This window comes from Xyrauchen texanus, chromosome 18, assembly GCF_025860055.1.
Source record: "Xyrauchen texanus isolate HMW12.3.18 chromosome 18, RBS_HiC_50CHRs, whole genome shotgun sequence".
Lineage (NCBI taxonomy): Eukaryota > Metazoa > Chordata > Actinopteri > Cypriniformes > Catostomidae > Xyrauchen > Xyrauchen texanus.
Window position 1 is genome coordinate 8,740,707 of NC_068293.1, and position 23,703 is coordinate 8,764,409.

At 36.0% G+C, this 23,703-nt stretch overlaps 1 protein-coding gene across 3 annotated transcripts in view; it reads left to right on the plus strand.

The window, feature by feature from the left end:
* Positions 1 to 875: 875 nt before the first annotated feature.
* Positions 876 to 23,703, plus strand: part of LOC127658708 (ephrin type-A receptor 3-like) — a 156,835-nt gene continuing 134,007 nt past the window's right edge. For all 3 annotated transcript variants that reach the window (XM_052148144.1, XM_052148143.1, XM_052148145.1), the window contains exons 1-3: positions 876 to 1,029; positions 9,884 to 9,948; positions 17,361 to 18,018. In XM_052148144.1, the coding sequence (XP_052004104.1) occupies positions 918 to 1,029; positions 9,884 to 9,948; positions 17,361 to 18,018 (835 nt within the window). In that variant the 5' untranslated portion in view covers positions 876 to 917. The remainder of the gene's footprint in view (positions 1,030 to 9,883; positions 9,949 to 17,360; positions 18,019 to 23,703) is intronic.

Genomic DNA, 23,703 nt, shown 5'->3' on the forward strand with positions numbered 1-23,703 from the left:
ATTCAGTACATAGGGTAGGTTATTATATAGGAGCATTGCCTTGTATATGTGACCTTGTTGGCCAAACAAAGCCATATCTTAATATATACACTACCATTCAAAGGTTTGGGTTCCTTATGATCTTAAAAATCTTTTGATCTGAAGGCGTCTGCTTAAGTGCCACCATATTAATTTCTTAAATTACAAAACTGAAATTTTATTAAAAAAAAAAAAAAGTTTCTGAAATTGATGATTTGGACCGAATAATAAGGAAAAGCAGCCAATAAGTGCCCAACATAGATGGGAACTCCTTCAACACTGTTTAAAAAGCATCCCAGGGTGATACCTCAAGAAGCTGCTTGAGAAAATGTCAAGAGTACATGTCTGCAAATTCTAGGCAAAGAGTGCCCATAGTTCCATTTATGTTATTCCATAGTTGTGATGACTTTACTATTATTCTAAAATGTGAAATAAATAAAAAGGCACAGAGTATAGGCATATATATATATATATATATATATATATATATATATATATATATATATATATATATATATATATATATATGTAGACAAAGGAGTTGCAGAATGTCTGCTGTGTTACATGTACTAACTGGAATTTGATGAGACTCCCTCGTGTGTTTCAGAGAGATGTCATGACCTCTCTTGAACCTGTGGGTCTCTTAAACGGCGCTGTCTGGTGTGTAGGACCCAGATAAGAAGGGAAGCTCTCGGTGTGAGAGAGAGAGAGAGAGAGAGAGAGAGAGAGAGAGAGAGAGAGAGAGAGAGAGAGAGAGAGAGAGAGAGAGAGAGAGAGAGAGAGAGAGAGAGAGAGAGAGAGACTCCTCCTCGTCTCCAGTGTCAAACTTGACATCAGCCTCTGAGCCGAGAATGGCAACTTGTGTCGGAACAGAAGCCCTCACATGAGTGGCATGCTTCATGGAGTTATGCTTTACCCCCTGCCCTGCTACCATGGATTGCAAAATATTAATTCTTTTTCTCTTCATGTTTATTTCCAGCGCAGAATTCACTATTCATCCGTCCAATGAAGGTAAGATAACGTATGAAGTGGGAGACGAGGTGGAATATTGGTTATCTTCTGTACGCTAGACTCTGCACGACGCTGTCAGTACAATATTGCGAAGTGACGTACGACAGTTTTATTCTGGTTAGATTTGGCAGATCATATTAACTTGAAATTGTTACCAGCTTTCATTCCGAACCTTATCTTCTAAGCCGCCTTGATCACGAAGACCCGACGAAAATGATAATATTGGTTTATCGCTTGCTCGTTTACTTTATGTGAGACCATGTCGGACCAGCTGCATGCGCCAAATGAACAGATTTATTCTACAAATCCGTAATATGGTAGTTCTGTGTGATATAGCCTACAAGAGTGGGAACTTCGCGATGCTTTGGCGAGAAACGCCGTATCGGCAATCCATTTGGGTGCGCATCTAATACAACTTTTAATAGCATATTGCCCATCCTGGTCTGTACGGAAAACTTAAGCAGCTTGATAAGGAAATATTTTTAAAAATATAGACAAAGCGAACGCGCATTGGCTGGCCGCAAAATCACGTCCGTATCCACCGCGTAACTACTCAGAGCTGCGCACACATAGGTACATCGCAATCGTTTTGCATTTGATATATTTGAACTTTTCAAGGTAATTCATAAATGTATTATTTATTGTATGGTTTTGACTTGTAAATCACAGACTCCAGCCATTAAATGCAGGGAAGCCCTCGCGCTCTCGATCCTTTGCGAAATCAGAAATTGACCTCAAGTAATCGGGGATAATATGGTCAGGGAAGGTTCTCTCTCTAGTTGAACATGTTTTTGGCGTTGTTAAGTTGCTCACAGGCGAGTGGACTTTTACAGAGTGTCCACCAAAATTACAGGTTCATCAGTGTTATTAGTTTCTAAGTTGTTAGAAATTTAAATTGTCTAACGTTAATCACGTTTTAAGATTATTAGATTAATTTAATTTATCATCAGATGTGTTGCTATTTAAATTTGACTTTAGTATAAAATATGCATTTTATTATAATATTCTATCAATTAAAAATAAATATACAGCCTAGTACAGCCCTTCATGTTGCTGACAAAACAGTGGCTAATCTCAATGGCACTGTTGTTGTATTTGACAAAATCATTGTAAAAATGACCTTCATGAATGAAGCGGTTGAAGAAGTGGTCAAATCTAGTGATCAACATCTCGGCTGGATAAAGTTGGAAACATACTCTATAGGCCTAAACAACAGGCATGTTTTGTTTTTTTTAAGAATGCTTGTACCCCCATTTGTACTGTATAAGGCTATTACATATTACTTACAGTTTACTCTATAATCAGCATTGATCCTCCCAGAGCTAAAAAGTTTTCAAAGTGAGACTTAGGCTGTTGGCAGGTCGCCCTTATACAATTGCAAAAGTGTGTCATTTATTAGCATTTCCAAAGCTTCAGATGCTCTTTACAGTATAGTAATATTAATAATAAAATATAAATAAATACATAATAATAATAATACTAATAAAAAGTAAAGGGACTTTGGCTAGCCTTTGTCTACCCATGAGGTGAGGCAGAACATGGAAATATTCTGTGGCTGACATGACTTTATATCTGAGGGAAAACAAATACTCAAGCTTGAATATATTGTTGAATTTCTTCTGCCTATTAGGGTGAATAAACTGATCTGTGTAGAAAGATACGAGGTGTTCAATGGCTTTAACTTGTCGCTGTGGTTGCATCCTATGATGATTTATGTGCTGTGCATTACCTTTTGTCCGTATAGGATATAATGGGGCATGTTTTTCACCAGAGAGTGTCAGTATAGAGCTGCAGCCGTCGAGATCATTTGGAGCAAATTGGGCTTTTTTTGCAGCTTTTATGGGCATAATTGAGTCAAACGGTTAAGTCAGATAATACATCTAATAATACGATCTGTTAGGCTATTAATGAAAACGGCATTTTTATGAACTGTCGTTGAACGTGTCAAAGGCCGTTTCTGAATGACCTCTGTACGTGTGACAGCGGGCCGCCTTCTGAAATAAACATTTGACGTAGTTTGCTTCGATGATTTCGTTACTCTTAAATTGATTAAAAGGTTTTTTTTTTTTTTTAGATAATATTGTCCAACTTCGTGAAGTAGTTCTCAGAAGTTTAACTCATAAGTTTCTTGATCATATAATTTTTTTTTTTTAGGATATTAATTTTCATAACGGACGTTGAGCAATCGTTCAGAAAGAGTATTACTGAAAACTTTTATCACTGATTAATGTTTTTTTGAGGCAATATGTAAAGATAGAGTTAAGAATTGTCTTTCCTTTTATTTTAATTTTATTTAATATCCCTTATTTAAAGCATAGATCAGTGTCTAGGACCTGACAATCAGCTCTTACTTACTTCATGGCTGCTTTTAGACGCTTTTCTCTGATCGTATAGGGTCCAAAATTGCCCATTTTACTGTACCCTAGGCCAACACTTTAACCCTAAACATAAGTCCATAAAATAACAACAATAAAAAAAACTTTAAAGTAGGGCTAAAATCTTTATTACATGTGATGAATTTTAATCCCCGAAACCTTTTATAGCCGACCGTTTTGCGACTATTTTGTGACGATACTTGATTGTGTGTTATTAACAGATTTGCCTTAAAAGATAGAAGGAAGAAAAATAAAATAAATAATAATAATAATAATAATAATAATAAATATTGCTCACGTAACTTCGTCAGTCTCTTAATTGAACGGAATGCGTGATTTTAAAGGGATCAGTGTATTTATATGACACAGATAACGGCTTATTGTAGATGATTAGAAAGTTGGGGAAAGTTTTGAATGAGAGCTCTGGGTTCTGTAAAAAAACAGCAACATCTACAAAATATAATAATAGTCTAATATAATAACAATAATAATTTGACGAAGAAGATTATTAATTCTTCTGATTATTTTTCGTTTGTTATATATATATATATATATATATAAACAAATAAACAAAAAATAAAGTTTTCTTTTTCTGTGGTTTAGTTTCCAGACATAAAAGCATCCACAGATCACTGTAATAGTTAAAAAATATTCTTGCTTATTTTTCTGCATTTTTCCTAAAGTCTATGTTTGAAAACAACAGAGGGTCCATTTGAGGCGGCATACACAGTCCTGCATAAAGCTACTGTAGAGATTTCATATCATCAGCACTTTTTGCTTAAAATGTATAATTTTTATCTCTATTTTTGGTTTTAATCTGGGAATATACATCATAACACTTGCGCACAAATTATGATACATTTAGAGTAAAAATATTTTTTATACCTATTTTAAATATACATATTCAGCTTCACATGCTAAAAGTTTGTTTAATACATGATCCCAATTCTCTTAATTAACAGCAATAGGCATGTTCCATGCCAGATTAATATTTGAATTTTTATTTTAAATAAACAACATATGGCAGAAAAAAAAGAAGAAAAAAAACAGGCAATTGATGTATTTTTTTCCTGATCTGGGCACACTGCCTAAGGAAACATACTTCTGTTTAAAGAAGCAAAATAATTTTTCTGGCATTTAGCTCGGCCTGTTTATGTCAAGTTTGTGGTGGGTAAACTTATAGGTTTTTTATTGTAATCCATATGGCCTATTCTATCATCAGTACACTCGGCAGACAGCGAATTAAAGAACACAGTTTACTACATCTTATAGAGCGATTCCAACCACAATATCTCGCTTTAACTTTACGATGCTGATCCTCTTCAGAAAAAAAGCAGTTGGCAGAAACATGAATAGAGATATAAACATCCCTGACAAGATGATCATGTTACTAGGGTTTCCATTTTCTAACTTGTGACCAAGATGGCGCACTCAGAGTCTGTGATGGCAACACAACAGTGCTGTGACGTCATGGTGTTGATTCCTGCTGGGCCGGCTAATGTTTTGTGAGTGAGGGTACTTTTCGGTTGTGTGGAAAAATTTGATTATACATAAACACACATCAAAAATACTGCTTTGCAAGCCTAGAGAATCGTCAGTATGACAGTAACGTGTATGGTCATGCTGATGGGTGGGTTCTGGATGGAGATGGTGGACAGAAAAGCTGTGAGCATGCAGAGGGGTTGGGGCAGACACCCTGAGACTCGGCTGAATTATTCATGCTGTGGAGGTTAATACTTCATCGCCATCTTGCCACTGTAGTTGGAACCTATAATCAGGCTGTATGGCCTGTCATTATCAATTGATTTTCCATTTCGAAAATGTAAATTTTTCTGTTTGCTAAAAGCAATTAAAATCAATGTCAGAACAAACGTGTAGCTCAAAAGAATCCAAATCCAACGGCTCGACCTGTTCTTGAATCTACAGTAAAATCCAAAATGTCATTTGGCTTGGTAAGGAAGCTGTAAACCATTGTGATTACTTCCCCATCCATTTTAATTACCCTTTTAATAAAAATAAAAAAACCTTGGAAATATGTTTGTGATTCATTAGCTATAAGCTACTCTTTCTGATATTCCATGTTAGGCTAAGGTTTCTGTTTTTGGGGATTGGAAACGGGTCGGATTTTCTCTTATCGCTAGATTGATGCTGAGTTGGCAATACTTTTGGGACATGTGGAAAATTCGTTAAACATACATACACAAAACAATAGCACTTTGCAAGTCTACAGAACAAAAGTGCCCAATTCAATGGCTCTACCTGTTCTTGAGTCTAAAATCCAACATGTTACTTGGCTTAAAAGGAATCTATAAATCATTGTTTAAAACATCCATTCTAATTATTTCACTTGGTAATATGTTTGTGATGTGTGTTTATGGTTCAGCTAGGGGTATCTGTGAAGGTAGACCAGCTGCAGGACTGGGTCTAGTTCAAGTGAGAAAAGGGATCATTGGAACAGCAGTGGGTATTTTGGACACACATATTCAGGCCTCTCGTGCTCACTTTGAAATCCTTTGAAAATAATCCCTAAATCCACCATGTGTCTTCTAGACTCTCCATCAGATTTTAACAAAGCTAGTCATTAATTCCACTGCTCTCCGAGGATCCAGCAGTTCCGAGGTGTCCAGACACCTGACTCCCATCTTAATTCAATAACAGATTTAATTAACTACCTGAACATGAAGACGAGTAGGCAGTTTGCCATTTACAAGCCATATGGCTCTGTAACTTATGCAAATCTTGTTCAGAGCGTAATCGACAACCATGATCACAAGAATGTTTAAGGTTAGTGGCTATATAATGTGTATTTTCTCTCATCCTATCTGTGTAATACAGTAAAATGTTGACATTGTACATTATCGAGAATTGTTTCCATATTGAAATGGTAGGGGAGACAATTGTCAATCACAAACAATCTATAGGGATGGCAGATATTCAGCGTATGGGTCGTTTTTTAATCACCATTTAGCCTATAGGTTAAATTCATGTGAATGCATAAGGGAAAGTTTATATTTTTGGTATGAAAGGTGTTAAATCTCTTCTTTCACCACTCTTACCATCTTCTCTTGTACTTCTCTGAGCAATTTGAATCTTTGTATTGCAGCACTCTTATAATATTGCCACCTTAGGATGAATCACTTTTGCTGTATTCCTCATTTGTAAGTCGCTGGATAAAAGCGTCCGCTAATGAATAAATATAAATGTAATGTGTTGTGACTGGTCACCGTTTGTTTAAAGATTTTCAATAATTTTAATCATCTTTTTCTTTTACTACTTTAATTTAAATGATCCTGCGGTATGACAAGCACATTTTTAAAAGAACAATATTCCATGCATTCTCTCAATTAATATGAGGTTGTAAAAGCTGCACACATAATAATAAAATAATAGCAAATGTTTTTAAAAACTGTTTTGGATGCATAGCGTGTCACACATCAGGACGTCAACTTTCTAAAAGTATCCAAATTCTCAATACATTTCTCCCTATGCCTGAGAAAAATAAGCATCATCGTATCACTTTGAAATGTTTAACTACTACAACAGCAGCAAACTTTTACTTTTCTTTGTATTTGACTAATTTGAGGTATAAAAGTAATTCTTTTTAACGTCCAGTACTTTTGTTTTCTGCTTTCTAAAGTGTGTTGATACATTTGATGTGGGGTATTTGTAACACTGACTTCTTGTATTAACTTGGTAACACTTTACAATAATGTTCCAATTGTTATTCACTCATTTTCACTGCAGTTAATGTGTTCGATCAATTTGCCATGTGCTGACGAAAGGAAAACAATAGCTAGTTGTGCAGGGACGATACATTCAAGAGACAGATATCCCTTGGTGGCTGCTGGTTGGAATCCTAGATTATTGTCTCCATCACATATTGATTTACTTATTTTGTCCTATGTATTTGGTTGGAAGAGACAACCGTTGGATCAGCTGAAGCGGGGGGAATGGCTGCCTGATGCGACTGAGGACACTTTTTCATTGTGAGGGTGGGAATGATGTTGGCTGTAATTTCCTTCTTTCACAGCTACAGAATTTGCCTCACTGTACTGTAGCTATCTCATTTTATGGTCTCAAATTTCCCTGGTCGGCTCAATTTGAGACGCTGGCTCGGCTCATTGAGAAATTTAAATTGGAACCAACGGAGCTGGATGTGCGCTGCCATTATCTGAAGCAGATAGCTTTATTATAGTTAATAGGGATCGTCTACTGTATGGCAACAGCCAGCTGTTTGGCTCACACTCAGGTGCAGTGCCGTTTTGTGCTGGAATTTGATAATGGGGTCTCTAACGTACTCGCCTCTCCATCTACCTCATATATAGTATCGCTGAATTTAATTACTGAACTTATGTTTCTCATTATCTTAAAAACCTATTGATCTGAAGACTTTTTTTTTTAAACAAAAAATCACTTTTATTTTAATATCTTTTATTAATTTTCTTTTATTTTGATTTATAAATGAGTTTGACTGGATGGTGGGAAAAGGCGTACATAGGAACTCCCCTCTTGAAGTTGGTTGAGAGAAGTATTATTTCATAGTTTTGATAGCTTAACTATTATTTAGAAATGTAGAAACTAGTAATAATTATGAACTAATCGCTCTGTCCAAACTTTTGACTGGTAGTGTGTGTCGAATGTTCCAGGACCAAATAGCATTTTTTGACTGGACACATTTACTGGCTCTGACTTGAACATGTTTTCTATTCTCTGTCACACTTTGTGATAAGAAAATGACTATGTTGCCAACAAAATGTACGTTGCTAGGCACTTTTATAAAAGAAAAGTTTGTCATTCATTTCCCGTCCATTTGTGGTTTGGCTCGATGTTTGCTGGACATCGCTGTAGGGAGAATGAATGGCACAGCTATTAGCAGCGCCCATAGACGCCACGCTGAGTGCCCCACATGTCAGCTGAGATTATGCGTTTACTGTACGTCGATGGAGGCTTTTGTTCTCCCTCTTTGTGCCTGTAGAAGGCTTGTTCAATCAAACAGGAGTCATCGTTATGAGAGCTGGAGACATAGAGATGTCAGAGCTTTTCAGGACCTTCTCTTCTACAGCACGCCATAGAGTTCATGATTAATACATGCACACTGAGACAGTCAGCCATTTTTAAAAATGCAATCATATTTTCTTTCTGTGCTCTTTCATTGTTTTTGTTCATTATTTTCTATTGGTTTTTATTGTGCTTTTAGTTTCTTTGCCTTTTACAGTAAATAGATTGGATTTGACAAGGATATGATAATGTGTTTAAAACAATTCTAAGCACAATAAATACATTCTACACAAATAAATATAGACAAAAAGAGATTAGATATTATATGATTGAAATAAAACAGTAACACATTACTCGTTTGAAAAACGTTAGGTAGCATAAATGAGAAGAGAGAAGAAAATCTCACGAAAACTGTCAAGAACAAAAAAAACAAGCAGCAAGTTATTCTGCACTTTTAAATTAGTTTCATGAGAATTAAGCATTTTTTACACCATTAATCAATTCCACATATTCTATATATAGAATTTGTACTGCCTTTAATTTGATCTGATTTAATAAAAATCATAATCTTAGAGTATTTACTGCAATACAATAAAAAAATTATATTACAGTAATAAGAATCTCATGAGAATCACCACTGACAATGATAATGTGAATTGCAAATAAATAAAAATTACAACGTTGGGACTTATAGTGGTAATTAAATATTTTTTTTATTTTTTTTTGTTTTTATTTTTTTTGCTTAATTGTAATGAAAATAATTTAACAATGTAAAAAAGGCTTATTTCTTCTTTTTTTTTTCTTTTTTTTTTTTATTGTTTTTTTTATATATATGATTTCTTATTTTAATTTTGGGGTGAAATGTGACCTGGACATATTTTTTATTCACCCAGGAACAATATCTTTTATAATTGAAATGGAAAAAGTAAAAGAAAAGTTACTCCTATAAATAATATAAGGATAAACCATACAGAAAAAGTTAAACTATCTAATGTTCTATACTTGTGAAATCTCTGACTGGCACACAGTGGTATGAACTGTCATCACTTATCAACACATCCCATAAACATATTGAATTGCGTTAAGAAGATGCTCGTCAGATAAAAATAATTTGTGATGTCTTTGCCTTGTTGCAGATGCCAGTGAAATAATATGATGACACACAAAATCAACAATGGGCCAGATAATGACATTCAAGTCAGTAACATGGGTAATGTTTCTCTGCTCAGCACAGAGCCAGTTAAAACTAGGAGCATGCTGAAAAATTGCTCGTTTGGAGGATGAGTCCAATGACTCCTTTGTTTATTTAATTGGATTGGGGCATCAGAGCAGTGCAGCTGAGTCAATACACTGTTGATCGGGACGGTACGCACTGAGACCTCCTGGTCTCCTAGTCCGAGTGCCGGTGACTGGGGTTGAAACCGGAGCTAAAAGGGAAAATGCTTATTTGTCTCACTCCTCTTCTCTCTCCTTTTCTACAGTTAACCTGTTGGACTCCAAAGCAAGCCAAGGGGAGCTGGGCTGGATATCATCCCCATCCCATGGGGTGAGTGTTACAGACTTAATCCATATTTCTTGATTGAAATAGATTTCAAGCTGGAGGAATGTTGTTGAGGAGCAAAAACAATGCACATAGTTTCCAGTGCATTTATTATTTTGTGTTCAGTTTCTTTGGTTACACTTTTGTTACAGTTCTCTTAATACTACATATTTATTCACGAACTATATGAACTTAGTGTTTAATTATTTTGTAGAGCTGCTTGTACTTACATATTGTTAATATTATAATTATTAATCAAAGTAAATGGTTAAATGTGTAAAACAGTCACGGTAAAATGAAGTGTTTATTTTTTTTACTTTAAATATTAAATTTTCAAACATGCAAAAAAAAAAATAATAATATTTGGACCATTTAAAATGATATGTAATTGTAATTTTGATGGGATTATTTTACATAATATTTAGAGGCTTCAAAATAATTCTATGTACACTAAAATCTATTTAAAAGAAAAAAAGACACATTCTAAACATTAAAGGACTAAGCCCAAAGGTATGTTTTTCCTTTCCATGTAGAGCAAGTCAGTGTACTTTGTTTTTGTTGTCAAAACCTCAAGGTCACAACTTCCGATAATAACCATGTTTATTTGTCGAGCTGAACAGGTACTGGTCTCAAGGGCTACTCAGACCAAACCATTCCTGAAACTTTATTACGTGTTAAAATGACTTGCTGGCAGTTGCTAAAGGTAATCCAGTCATTTGTTCCATATAGCTGCCAACACGTGTTTCCCCTCATTCTTTTTTTACTGTTGGCACAGAAAAACATGAAGCTTGTTCTAAAAAAGCAAGGAAGAAATAAGGAAACATTTAACTTTTATACAAAGTGCTTTTTAATATAAAGGCATTTAGGGAAAATTGAGTCATTTCACTAATTTGCTAGATTAATTTCTAACTGTTCATTATTTGAATAGAGGAAGCATCATTAATCTTAACAATATAGCCATAAAGGTGATTGAGAATGAAAAAGGAAATCCCTCGCAGATATGTGCTGAATGCTCTGGGATTTATTAAGTCAATGTTCAGCCATTGGCATGACTGTTGAAAGACGATGGCGAAGATCAAGTTCTCAAGGTGAATTAACTCTAATTACTCATGTCTTTTGCCTAGTTTGGAGTGATAAGCATTTTGCCCTGAAAGCCATGCCCTCAAAAATGATTTGAAATAATGTGCCGGTGCAGTGCTGACACTGACGGATGGGTCGCCTGCCTTCTGCCGGTGTAAGCACAAATCGGCCCGGTTAAAGCAAATTAAGAGCTAAACCCATCGGACGTTCCACGTGCGGCCGCCTGCTCAGATAAGGGCAGTAAATATAAATCTGCCCTGTGCAGACAGCTCTTGAAACATGCAGCGCTGTTTATTATGGCCTCTCCAAATTGCATCAGGCCTCAGCCTGGGATTCATTACCCACGGCAGTCGGATTACTCAGTCTGAGCCACGGCTACCCTTATGAACTGTAACGATCTGTTGCATTTCTTCCTCGAGTTGGTTGAAAAAGCATCTCTGGCGTCTGTGAAGATGCAGATTAGAGTTTTATTATCACTTGTAGTGTTGGGATTTAAAAAGCCTCACAACCTCAAAACTGTTTTACCTCCAGAATAGATAGAGAAGTGCAAATGATTGTTGAACGTCTCAGTGGCTTGGCATTAGCACAGATTTTATTTCCATTTAAGATTATTGAAAGAATTACAGGATTTACTTCTCGCAGTGGGATTATTGGTGGCAAAGGACAACAGGCAAGAACGGTAAATATTCTGGGATGGATATATAGTTGGATGGAATATTTCTGAGCCAATTCAAACCACTTAGAACCAGTTTTTGGAAAATATAATCTAGCAAATGGATAGTTTTTTTCAAAAAGTTTTTATTTATGATTTTGTTTTGCATATATATATATATATATATATATATATATATATATATATATATATATATATATATATATATATATATATATATATATATATATATATATATTTATATATAAAAATATATAACATATATATATAGTACAGTAATATCATGATATTCCTATTTTTGCTGGAAATTCAACAAAACAATGGCTCATAAAGTAGGTGTGATAATTATCATTATTAATTTTTTTGGTCAATTCAGTGATTAAAAGTTTACAAATTAAATTTCATCTGATTTGATGATTTTTTCTTTTTATTTAGAGTTTGATAGACACAAATCAAAAGATTAGATAATTCATGACATATTAATAGTGGCAGAAGTTTGGGCACCCTCCCAAATTAGACCCAGGCCCATCCATAAGAGTTCATTCTTTGACTTCAAATACATATTAATAAAATAGCTTTTATAAATTCATAAATTCTGATTTCTGAAATTGTGAAAGAATTGTTTGAATGTGCCACTTCTCTGTTCTTAAGGAAAATTTGGTGAAAAAAATAAAAAATTGGGGGACATTTTTATTGAGGCCCACCGAAAAATTATTTTACAAAAAATCTTCACATTATGTAACACTTTAGTTTAAAGTGTATAAAAGTCTCAATAAAGTAAAGCTAATACTATTATAAATAGTATAACTGATTATAAATATAATGATAAACTCATTGCTACTATCACACTGTATATACTATAATACCACCCAGCCCTATTTCCATTTATTATCTGGAACAGAAGCTAGCAGGTCTGCAGCATAGTAGCTTAATCGAGTGAGACAAAATAGACTTCAAACGAATTCAGACTTTTCATTATGCATTTATGAAGTCAAAATCTGCCAATGCCTGCAGCTGAAAGACAATATTTCCAACATGATGCTAAAACACATTTAGTTTTCCCCTCTGAAAGGAAACTGTGAAAGCTCTCAAGCTGTACAAAGTGCAAAGAAAACCCCCACTATAAAGGTGGATTAGCACATCATATGGTCGTAGTGGGCTGAACAGGCAGCGCACAATATGTTATAGTTCCTCTGTGGTAAAGCTGTGATGAAAAGGTATTGACTGATAGGTTACAGTTGTCGCTGTGGCCTAGAGCAGGAAATCGTAGATGGGTCAAGCACTTGTCATTTCTATTGTTTCCTGCTATATTGTGGGAATGGTGTTGGCTCTTGTGCCTTACGTATAAATACAACACTTTGTTTGTTGTTGAGTGATTTGTCCTCAGTTTAGTAAAGTATTTGTATTTATTTTTTTCTGCAACATGATACGAAGGAGTTTACTCTTCTTGATTAATTAAATCAAAATGCATCTGGTCATTCTCTTAATTAACTTCAAGAGGTGCTACCTGGGATGCTTTTTAAACAATATTGAAGGAGTTGCCATGACACTTGATACTTTTCTTTCACTGTCCAGTCCAGCTTCTACCTTATATTTTAGTTTTATAAAGACATTCATATAGACACAATTGGTATTTGTCTACAAAACTCATTTCAAGTTTTTAAGCATGCACTTTTAGTTCAAAAGGTTTTACTGAGTGGAGTTGCAACAGCTGCAAATCGACTTGAGATGAGTTGTGTTGAGTTGACTTCTGCTGACCACTATTCAGTAGTCCAAACTACAATTTTTGTCATTTAATATCAGTGTGTACTCCACAGCGAGCAGCAATCTCCTCCACATAGCTCCATTTATGAATTTCCTCTGATAGATCTCCTGTATATTCCCAAAAGTAAACTTTTTCCTCTATGCCCTTTCTGGCATCCCAGCATTCCGACTGTAATGGAGTCTTCGCTACCAGAATCCACTCTAATTTTGCGCTGCATGTACCTATACAGGAAATGGGCATGTGATACCTGGAAAAGCCTGCAGTCAACGTCGGTCTACTCTAACTAATGCAATTCCATTGTAATACGAGTGAGAGGAGGATTATAATTTTATTACATATCTGTCTGAAACATAAGCTCCGCTCCACATTGACCACAAGTGCCAGGGAATCTATTAGTTTAACGTACCAGTTGGCCTGTGTACACACTGAGCGTACACTGGGGGGAGTTGGGCCTCAGCTCTGCCAAATGTACCAACTGCTGATTTCCGCGTTTCTCCGCTGCTTTCCATGCTCAAGGGGGGATTACTATTGTAAAATGATATTCGGAGAAACTTTAAGTCATCTTCAGTCTGCCTGTTGAGTGTTAAGTCGCAAAGCGTAGGGCTGATGTATCCCGCTGTGAAGTAGGAAATACATATTGGTGTCCAATCGCAGTCCAATTCTCTCCAAGAAATCAATGTGGTCTTTTGAAGCTGCTGTCCATAAAAGAGATATCCAGAGCATATATGACCAAAGTTTTACAGTTTTTTTCCTCTCTATAACCGGGTGGTATGCATTATAAAGCAGAGTTATTTGAAGGAGACTGGCCAGTGCTATGATGATGTCATTCATGGCAGCAGAGAATCCATGAAATACACAATTCTCAAGTGTGTGATCTACACATTGTGTATGACGCTTCATTTATTTTGGCAGCCATGGATTCAGTACAGTCATTCTCACTACAGTATGATAATGCAGCACAGCCCAGGCAGCTGGACTTGATTTGGAGCATCAGCTATGCTGTTGAGCGCAAGTTGGCTTTTCGGTAAATAACTCAAACTGTACATTCAAATTGAGTCAAATGAACAAATTTCTAAATTTCCATTCATTTCAATTTGCAAGTATTTATTTCGTTTTTAATACATTAGCACATGATATTTAAGGGGATTACATTGTTCTGTGATTCTAACACCCCGTTTAGATAATCAAGCACCACTATTAAGGAGCTGTGGCTGTCTGTGCAGATTTTTGAGGGAGGTCTTCGGAATTCTGTGGAATGGATTTAATCATGGTAAAATGAGTTAAAATGCCTAATTACTAGTACTCAAAGGCATAATCCGATTGGTCAGAATATGTCAGAAATGAACACACAAGGGGCGGGCAACGTGTACAACTTTGTGAATAAATTGGCAGTACAATTTTTCAAATTCACAGAATTCTTTGGCAACATTTTCCATGTGGGCCTGCCTAATGCTTACTCAATGGTCAAGCGACTGAAAAAGAGGCATAGGCTTATCTTAAAGGAAGTTAAGACTTAAAGAACTTGCTTGATGAGTACAGCTTATTGTCCTGTTGTGACAAATTTACTTTCGAAACAGGGAGTTTGGGAGCAGCATATTGAAGGTTTCATCCATTTCTAAAATAGCAAGTATACTTAAGTGATATCACTGCCACAAAATATACTTTTCTGCTTGCTTGTCAGTTGTACATGTTATTAGGGGGAGGGACATTCTCATTTTAGAGAGCATTTGATTGGACGTGCATCTGTGTAGTGCAAGATTAGTCATACATATTTTCGTGTTCCCCCAGAAGAAAGAGACAGTACAATTTTAAAGCATATATCTGCTAAAAAAACTATTTTTAATTTAACTTTTCAACTCAGTCTCAAGACAACTTGTAAAAATTTGTACAAGATGGTGAAATTGTATGAAAGTCAACAAAGTCAACAAACAGAATTTCAGACTTCAATGCAATACAGGCAGAAAATGTTAGCTTGCCTCCTATCCGGAGCTTTATTTTAAGAAAGGAAACATCACTTAACACATTTTGTTACTCATTCCATATTTATATATGCATTATAAAAAAAGGACTGAAGTGTGTTAATAACCAGTAATATGCTTCACTTTCCAAACCTAAAAGTTGTCTTTCTCCTGCAGTACTCACAAGTGATTTTTCTGTTTTCTGAATCGTGGTTAGGTTGAGGGTTTGAGTAAAGGGGTAGATTTCATGATTAGATTAATGTTTGGGTTAGGGGTTAGAACTTAGAAAAAATTATTATAACATTGTTCGTTGGTTTGTGTACTCGGTGGGAGTAAAAATGGTACGTTTTTGTATGAGCCAACTTAAAAGTTTCTTACTTTTTTTCCAATCTTGTACTATTAGTATGACTTGAGACTGGGATGTAACTTTAAGAAGTAAAAAATCATTTAAATGGCTTTAAAGCTTACCGTTATCGACTAATACTCCAAAGTCTGGAAGCTTGGTTTTTTGATTGAAATCAAATGCAGATGCAAATAGATTCTGGGCATGGTTTTTTCCCTCATTGTGGAATTCAGTCAATTTGTTGTAGCCTACTTCCGAAAAGAAATGCTGTGTATAAACAATGCAATGCAAAATATTGCATTCAGTTCTTGACAACACACTAAAAAAAAATCCCCTAAAGTTTATTTTTATTTTTTTCACTAAGCACCATCACAGTTGAAACAGAAATAGTCAGTTCTTCGGATTGAAGGCACACTTGTTCTTCTTGGTAATGAACAGCTCACAGCCACTCAAGAGGCCTTGGCTCACACAGCCAAGAGCTTTTATAAACTTCAGACTGACAGAGAGCCATACACTACTTCATTATTGTAATAGAAAACACGGCCCCTCAGTCCATCATTTATTCTGCTTTGTGTACATTAAACCTCAAGACTTCTGGCTGCATTGGGAGTTTTGGACACCCTGTGTGACAAAACGAAGTGATTTGTCAGACTCGACTTACAACAGAGAGTGCTCTGAGTGGAGTGCCTCATTAATTACATTGCACATTAATTATACAAACAAGGGAAATATTAATTCAAAATGATACATTATTCGGAATGTGTTTGAGAAATGAATAACTCTGCCTCAGGTGTTCTGCAGATGTCTCAGTTGTGTTGAAATGTTTGAATATGAACAGGCCGGAACTACTTATAAAACAAATTCAACATACATTTATGCTAAATACAATTAAATTGGACATTGAACATAAACCGAGACTAAATACTACTAATAAAACAAGAAAAACCCATGTTATATATTAGCAATTTTATATATATATATATATATATATATATATATATATATATATATATATATATATATATATATATATATATATATATATATTCTACTTCAAAATAGAAGATGCAGCAAATCCTTCGCAGGGGTTCAATTAAATCAGTTATTTATTTGAACTGGTTAATTTACGTAAACCATCTGATTCGAAGTGATTCATTTAAATCTGAGTGATTCATTTAAACTCTGAGTAATATGCAGAGTCAGCTATAAATATGCTAATGAACACACACATGGCTAATTTCATCTAAAAGTGTAACACTGTGGTGCTATCAAAACCTTCCTCTCTGCCTGTCTAGCCCGGCACGCCAACATCAGCTCAACCAATAATGTGAATGTGAAGCAGGACTATCTGTTTTACGACCAATGCTAGACAGGGAACATTTCTGAAAAATTAAACACATCAGCTTCAAATATTTTATACACCCCATTGCTTCTTAAGACAGATAACATTTTAAAAACTACCAAACAACAAAATCTTCTACAACTATTGAAACACTTCCAAAAAATGTAGTTAAGTTTGTAACATTTCTAATTTTAGCCAGTTACTCCCAACACTGCTGTTAGTTTCCCCAATAAATTACTTCTTCCTCTTTTTTGCAGTGGGAGGAAATTAGCGGGGTGGATGAGCACTATACACCCATACGGACCTTCCAGGTGTGTAACGTGATGGAGTACAGCCAGAACAACTGGTTGAGGACCAATTGGATTCCTCGAAATTCTGCCCAGAAGATCTATGTGGAGCTTAAGTTTACCCTGAGGGACTGCAACAGTATTCCCATGGTCCTGACCTGCAAAGAGACATTCAACTTGCACTATCTGGAGACAGATGAGGACCAGGGAAGCAAGTTTAGAGAGCACCAGTTCTCAAAAATAGACACCATTGCAGCGGACGAGAGCTTTACTCAGATGGACCTGGGTGACCGCATCCTAAAACTGAACACAGAGGTCCGTGAGGTGGGGCCCATGACAAAGAAGGGCTTCTACCTGGCTTTCCAGGATGTGGGAGCCTGTGTAGCCTTGGTTTCCGTTCGGGTGTACTTTAAAAAATGCCCCTTCACAGTAAGGAACCTGGCTATGTTTCCTGACACTGTACCTACGGACTCACAGTCCCTGGTGGAAGTTAGGGGCTCCTGCGTGAACAATTCCAGAGAGGAGGATCCACCAAAAATGTACTGCAGTACCGAAGGAGAGTGGCTGGTGCCCATTGGGAAATGCCTGTGCAACATAGGTTATGAGGAGCGAGGTGTTGCCTGCCAAGGTAGTTTATTCTCTCTTTCTTCCTCTAATACTCTCTTTTCTCCTTACACTGCCTTTTTCATTTCACGGCCCATTTTCTAGTTTTCATCAGTGTAATGTACTAGCACCAACTCTGTACACAACAGCTCTAAATGGGACAACGTAGTGTGTCCCTGGCATACCATTCATTTGTTTATGCTGCTCATTGCCTGTAATAGCGAAGTGTTTGGCTCACAATTTAAATGTTTCTAAACTCCATGGTGAGTTGAGTATCAGTCCCACGCTCGCCGTGCAAATGGATTTTTCCCAGATATGGACACACCTCGGATCTGTCAGCCATGCTCTGGAGACAGGAATATGAGAGTTCCCTCTAAGCGAGGACAGAGGAGATCTGTGGTGCAGACCCCCTCAAAGGGCAGCTTGAAGCAGTTAAGCTTGTGCAACACTTCTCTGCATCACCTCATCAGAGTACACAAATAGATGTATGTAAGCCATTGAAAAGAGCGGTATATGTGTGGGTTTGTGATTTGAAGCATGTGACACAGAGATGCTAAGATAAAGATTATATCCACATACTCTATTCTCAAAGAAATTGACAAAAATATAAGATAATCATTTGTTCTCTGACATTGATTCAGAATATTAGATAAAGTTAAGGTTAGGGTTTGAAATTCGTTGAAATCAGGAGTCAGGTTGATTTAGTGATTTTAAATGATATTTTTGACTTGAATGAAACCAGTTCATTTAGATGTTGCCAAATGAAACAGTTGTTAGGGTATCATTATTTTCAGTGTATACTTAACATGACACGGAGCACACTATGAGGGAAGTTATGTGTTTTTAATAGAAGTTCACTTCCACAAATTAGGCCAGATTGCATTCAAACCATTTGTGAGTCGTACCCTAGACCAACTTTTCAAGTACAATCTGATGGGGATTGATAGTGCACACCCAAGTTTGGAAAGCCACTTTAACATCAACTAAACAAACCAAACTCTGATATTAAATTGATTTGGGTCCACACCAAAAGCTTTAGTGTGAAAGTTCCCTAAGCGATGACACTAGAACTGAACATTTTGTCTGGCTTGTATGCTTATCTGTGGTCGTGGGAGCTGATAATAGATTGGCTGGCAGCTGGTTTTAGCGTTTCAGCCTTGCCTTTGGTATTATTTGAGTTAAGCTGACCGTCTCCCTGGTGAAATCACTTCAGCTCTTCATTAAATGCTCTGTCGGTGTTCTGCGCTCCAGTGCTGCCCAGAGATGTTTGAGAATTTCAACATGATGTTTTCTGTCCAGCTGTACTCTTCATGGATGTGAGAGTATCAGTGTTTGCTGACTGGTATTAAGTTAGAAGTGTGTGTTTGTGTGTGTATTTCTGTGTCTGTTATGGAACACTATATGCGGAACAGCTGCAAAATGGGTCATGAGGCTGTTTACATCGAGATGCATCTCTCTGAAACTTGCATGCCATAGGCAAAGTGATGAGGAAAACAAGGCCACGCTACACTTTTCCCTGCCTTAACAAAATTATACTGCTGTTGTTCCCAAGGATTTATTAACCACAGAAATTTTACGCTACACTTGACCAATGCATTCTTTTACTACTGTTGTAACTGGCCATGTAATTGGAGGATAGTGGTTAAATCATTAAGGGCCCGTGACCTCTGACATAGTGGTGTAGTAGTGTATGAAGGCACCACTACCCCCCGTAGTACATATATAAAATGGGTAATAAATATATTTTGTTTCCATAAATAGGGCTGTTGTCATATAGTTCCACATGAATTTATAATATATATATCAACGTAAGTTTGCTGCTGGCATGGTGTACAGTACAGTGCTAAGAATGGTAATGATGGTAACTTGATGTTATGTATATAAATTAATAGGTAGGACTATCATTAATGTTCCATTCATTAGGATACTATGAAAATTTGTTATACTTTATGATTACTCTAATTAATAAACTGCATACATAATACACAATAAACTGTCAAGCATTGTATAGCTAATATGAGTGTAGTAATGTTCACGCTAATACGCTATCTTGTATTACTATACTGTATAAAGCCTACATAAGAATTAATGGTTAAAAGTTTTATTTGTGTACTATGTGTTTTTCTGTGTATAGTGAAATTGTTTTCCTACTTAATAGTTTGGAAGCCGACGCTACTCTCCGCGGCATCCATGCACAACCCACCGAGAGCGAGAACCACACATTGTAGCGACCACAAGGAGGTTACCCTATGTGACTCTACCCTCCCTAGCAACCAGGCCAATTTGGTTGCTTAGAAGACCTGGCTGGATTCACTCAGCATGCTCTGGATTCGAACTCGTAACTCCATGGGTGGTAGTCAGCATCAATACTCGCTGAGCTACCCAAGCCCCTCATTTATATGCTTTAACAGGGCTTTATTTCTCTCCCAATTCCCTCGAATGTGATTTTAATGTAACACATTTGATTTTGGCATCACTTGTTTTACCCCATGAGTTGAATGAAATGTGGAATCAGCCAAAACATGGTAAAACTGAATACAAATGCTGATGTCCGATGCCTGACCATACATCTCAAATGCTTGTGCATGGTCATGCATTTTTGCTTGCTAGTTTTCTAGTGTGTGGTTTGGCAGGAGCCGCAAGGAACCGATGTCTCTGAAGGTGACTGCTCCATACAATTCATCAATCCAAACACTCATTTGTGGCATGTAAAACCAGAGATCTGTCAAGTGATTCACTGTGTCTCTGTGACATAAACAATAATGACAAGACAGTGGGAGTGCTTTGATAACTGCATGAATGGGTGAATTAATTCGTTAGTGATTAAAGGAAAGAATGAGTTATTAAGTGAAGTGAGGAATTTTTGAGCAACTGAGGGAATGAGTGAATGAATGATTCAGTTAGAGAGTTATAGATTTGAGCCAGTGTGAACAATGCGTGAATCAAAGCATTACATTTTTAATCACTTAATTTCTCGTCAATAGATCTCTACTCTACTTCCTTCTAATAACTTTGTAACGGAAGTGATCGTGTCAATGAGCTTTGCATTTAGAGTGTGATTTGTCATGTCCTTGTATTTTCTGAGGAGTTGTGTGAATGTTTGGATGTATTTGACAATCTCTTATTAGTTTCAGTGCAGCCTAATGGACACTAATAAGGGCTTATATTACCAGAGCGTGACAGCTGCTCCACCGTACACTCACGGGCCTAACTCACAAATCTCTCTGCAGGCTCGCTGTGCTAACGGATTGATTACGGCAGGGAGCCCGAGTGTGACACTAACAGAGATATTTTGAGGTGCACAGACCTCCATTTTAACACTTTATATGTGGATGAGTCATATAGCGGGTTTGATGCTCCATCACAGAGGGAGCACCTCTTAAATAATTAATGGCCTTTTGTCTTTGCCGAGTACTACTGCCATATGCAGAGTTATGCCTTTTTATATATTTGGATTGAGAAGATTTTACATGAGATTTACAGCAGTTAAAACTGGTTACAGGTTGCAATATCTGAGCGGGAAGTACAATAGTACATATTACACAATTATTGTCAGAGAAAACAGAACATGAGTGACATAGTTTTAGGCATTTTAAAATGAAAATTCAATCATGATTTACTCACCCTCATGCCATCCCAGATGTGTATGAATTTCTTTCTTCCGCCGAACACAAATGTAGATTTTAGAAGAAGGTTCACACAATGCAAAGGAATGCTGATCAGAACTTTGTAGCTCCAAAAGCACAAAGGCATCATAGAACTAATCCAGTGGTTTAATCCATATCTTCAGAAGCGATATTACTGGTGTGGGTGAGAAACAGATAAAAATCAAATAATAAAATGTATTTTTACTTTAAATCTACACTTTCACTAGTGATTAGTGATATGCTCGAAGAATGCGAATAAGCAAAAAACAGAAGAACTCTCATGAACATGCATAGGAGGGAATGTGTGAAAGTAGATTTATAGAAAAAAAGGACTTAAATATTGATCTGTTTATCAACAACATTATTGTACACCTTCTGAAGACATGGATTAAACCACTGGATTTTTTTGGGATTACATTTATGCTGCCTTTATGTCCTTTTTGGAGCTTCACATTTCTGGTCACCGTTGAAATGCATTTTCATTTTGGGTGAACTATACCTTTAAAACATTTAAAAAGCATTATAGGACATTATGTAGCATCACCCTCATGATGGGTGAAGAACTGCATGTAAGAAAGGGCTGGGATATATATAGAATTTTCCACTAAATACTGTATTTATGATGACCTTTGCTGGTGAAAAAAAAATGAACAGATTCAGGTATAATAATTATCTCAATGTTCTTAATGTGCTGTCATGGCAATTAAGATTCCTAAAGACTAAAGTTTTCATTAGATTAGGCCTCCTTGTCTTGTGATTTGCTGGTATGAGAGCTTCAAGAGAGATGTTTTTAATTACGCCTGTTGGTTAGCAATTTTTAAGTTTTATTCATTTCTGTGAATCTGCATGATACATGCACAAATTGCATGTATCAGCATTATAAAATTGTCATGTACAGTAAGTCCCATTATGTTTTTTTATATATATAATCATATGAAAATGATTTATTATTATTAAAAAAATATTTTTTATATTTTTTTTGTAAAACATATTCTTTATATGTAAATAGATGCTATTTATTAGCCATTGTTGTATTGGTCCTGCACATATAAATTAACATGATTAAATATCTTTCTTCCTTCCTGATACATTGTAAAACATGACTTAATTATTTTAAACTAGATTTTCTCTATTTTAATTATTATACATTTTGAACAGTCAGATCTTACATAAAAATTAGCAAATTTGTACCGATTTTTCTTGAGCTGAAATTGGTAAATGTTGACCGAATTTGAAAACACTGCCTCCAGAGGCTAAAGCGGTTAGTGTTTCAGAGGTTGCCATAAGCCAGTTGTAAAAATAATAATTTTCAGCTGAACAGGATGTAAAACAGTTTAGAGAAATGCCTAATAGAGACTAAATGCAATGTTAGGGACAAAAATGCAACCTCCTTATCACACTCGTGATTGTTTATACAAACGTAATTACTTCCTCATTTGATTGGGGATTGAACTGTGGTCTTCCATGTAACTGACACAACACACTAACAGTTGTGCCATGAGGGCCATTCCAATTATGTCTGATGGGAGATAAGGCATGTTAGTGAGTCGACATACTGTTGCCAATTTGAGGGTAACAGAACTTTTGGAAACAGCATGCAGACTTCCCATGTGATCATGATGTTTTGAATGGGATTGGCTGTATATAATGATAAACTAGTCATATCACCTATATTGGAGATATTTTAACTATTTCTCCCAAGAAAGAACCTCGATATGTTATTTTTTATGATATTTGCATACTAAATGCAAATAAACCATGACTCTCTTGTGAACACTACTGTATGGATGTATGCATGTGCACGTGTATGTGTGTGCTTGTGTGTGAATGAGTATGATCTTATGTGTTAATATGTGTGATCGTGTGGATGTTCCCCACAGATAAAACAAAGATTACTTTAATTATCAGCATCAGTGGAGATGTGGAGCTAGAGGTTCGTCTTTAGTGGATATTCATTATCAGCTAAGAAAGACACTCTACTCTAACCATATATCATAACTTTTGCATTGTTATTCACACATTTTTCATCGTAATTTAGCTTTATTGCTGATACGGCAGACTAT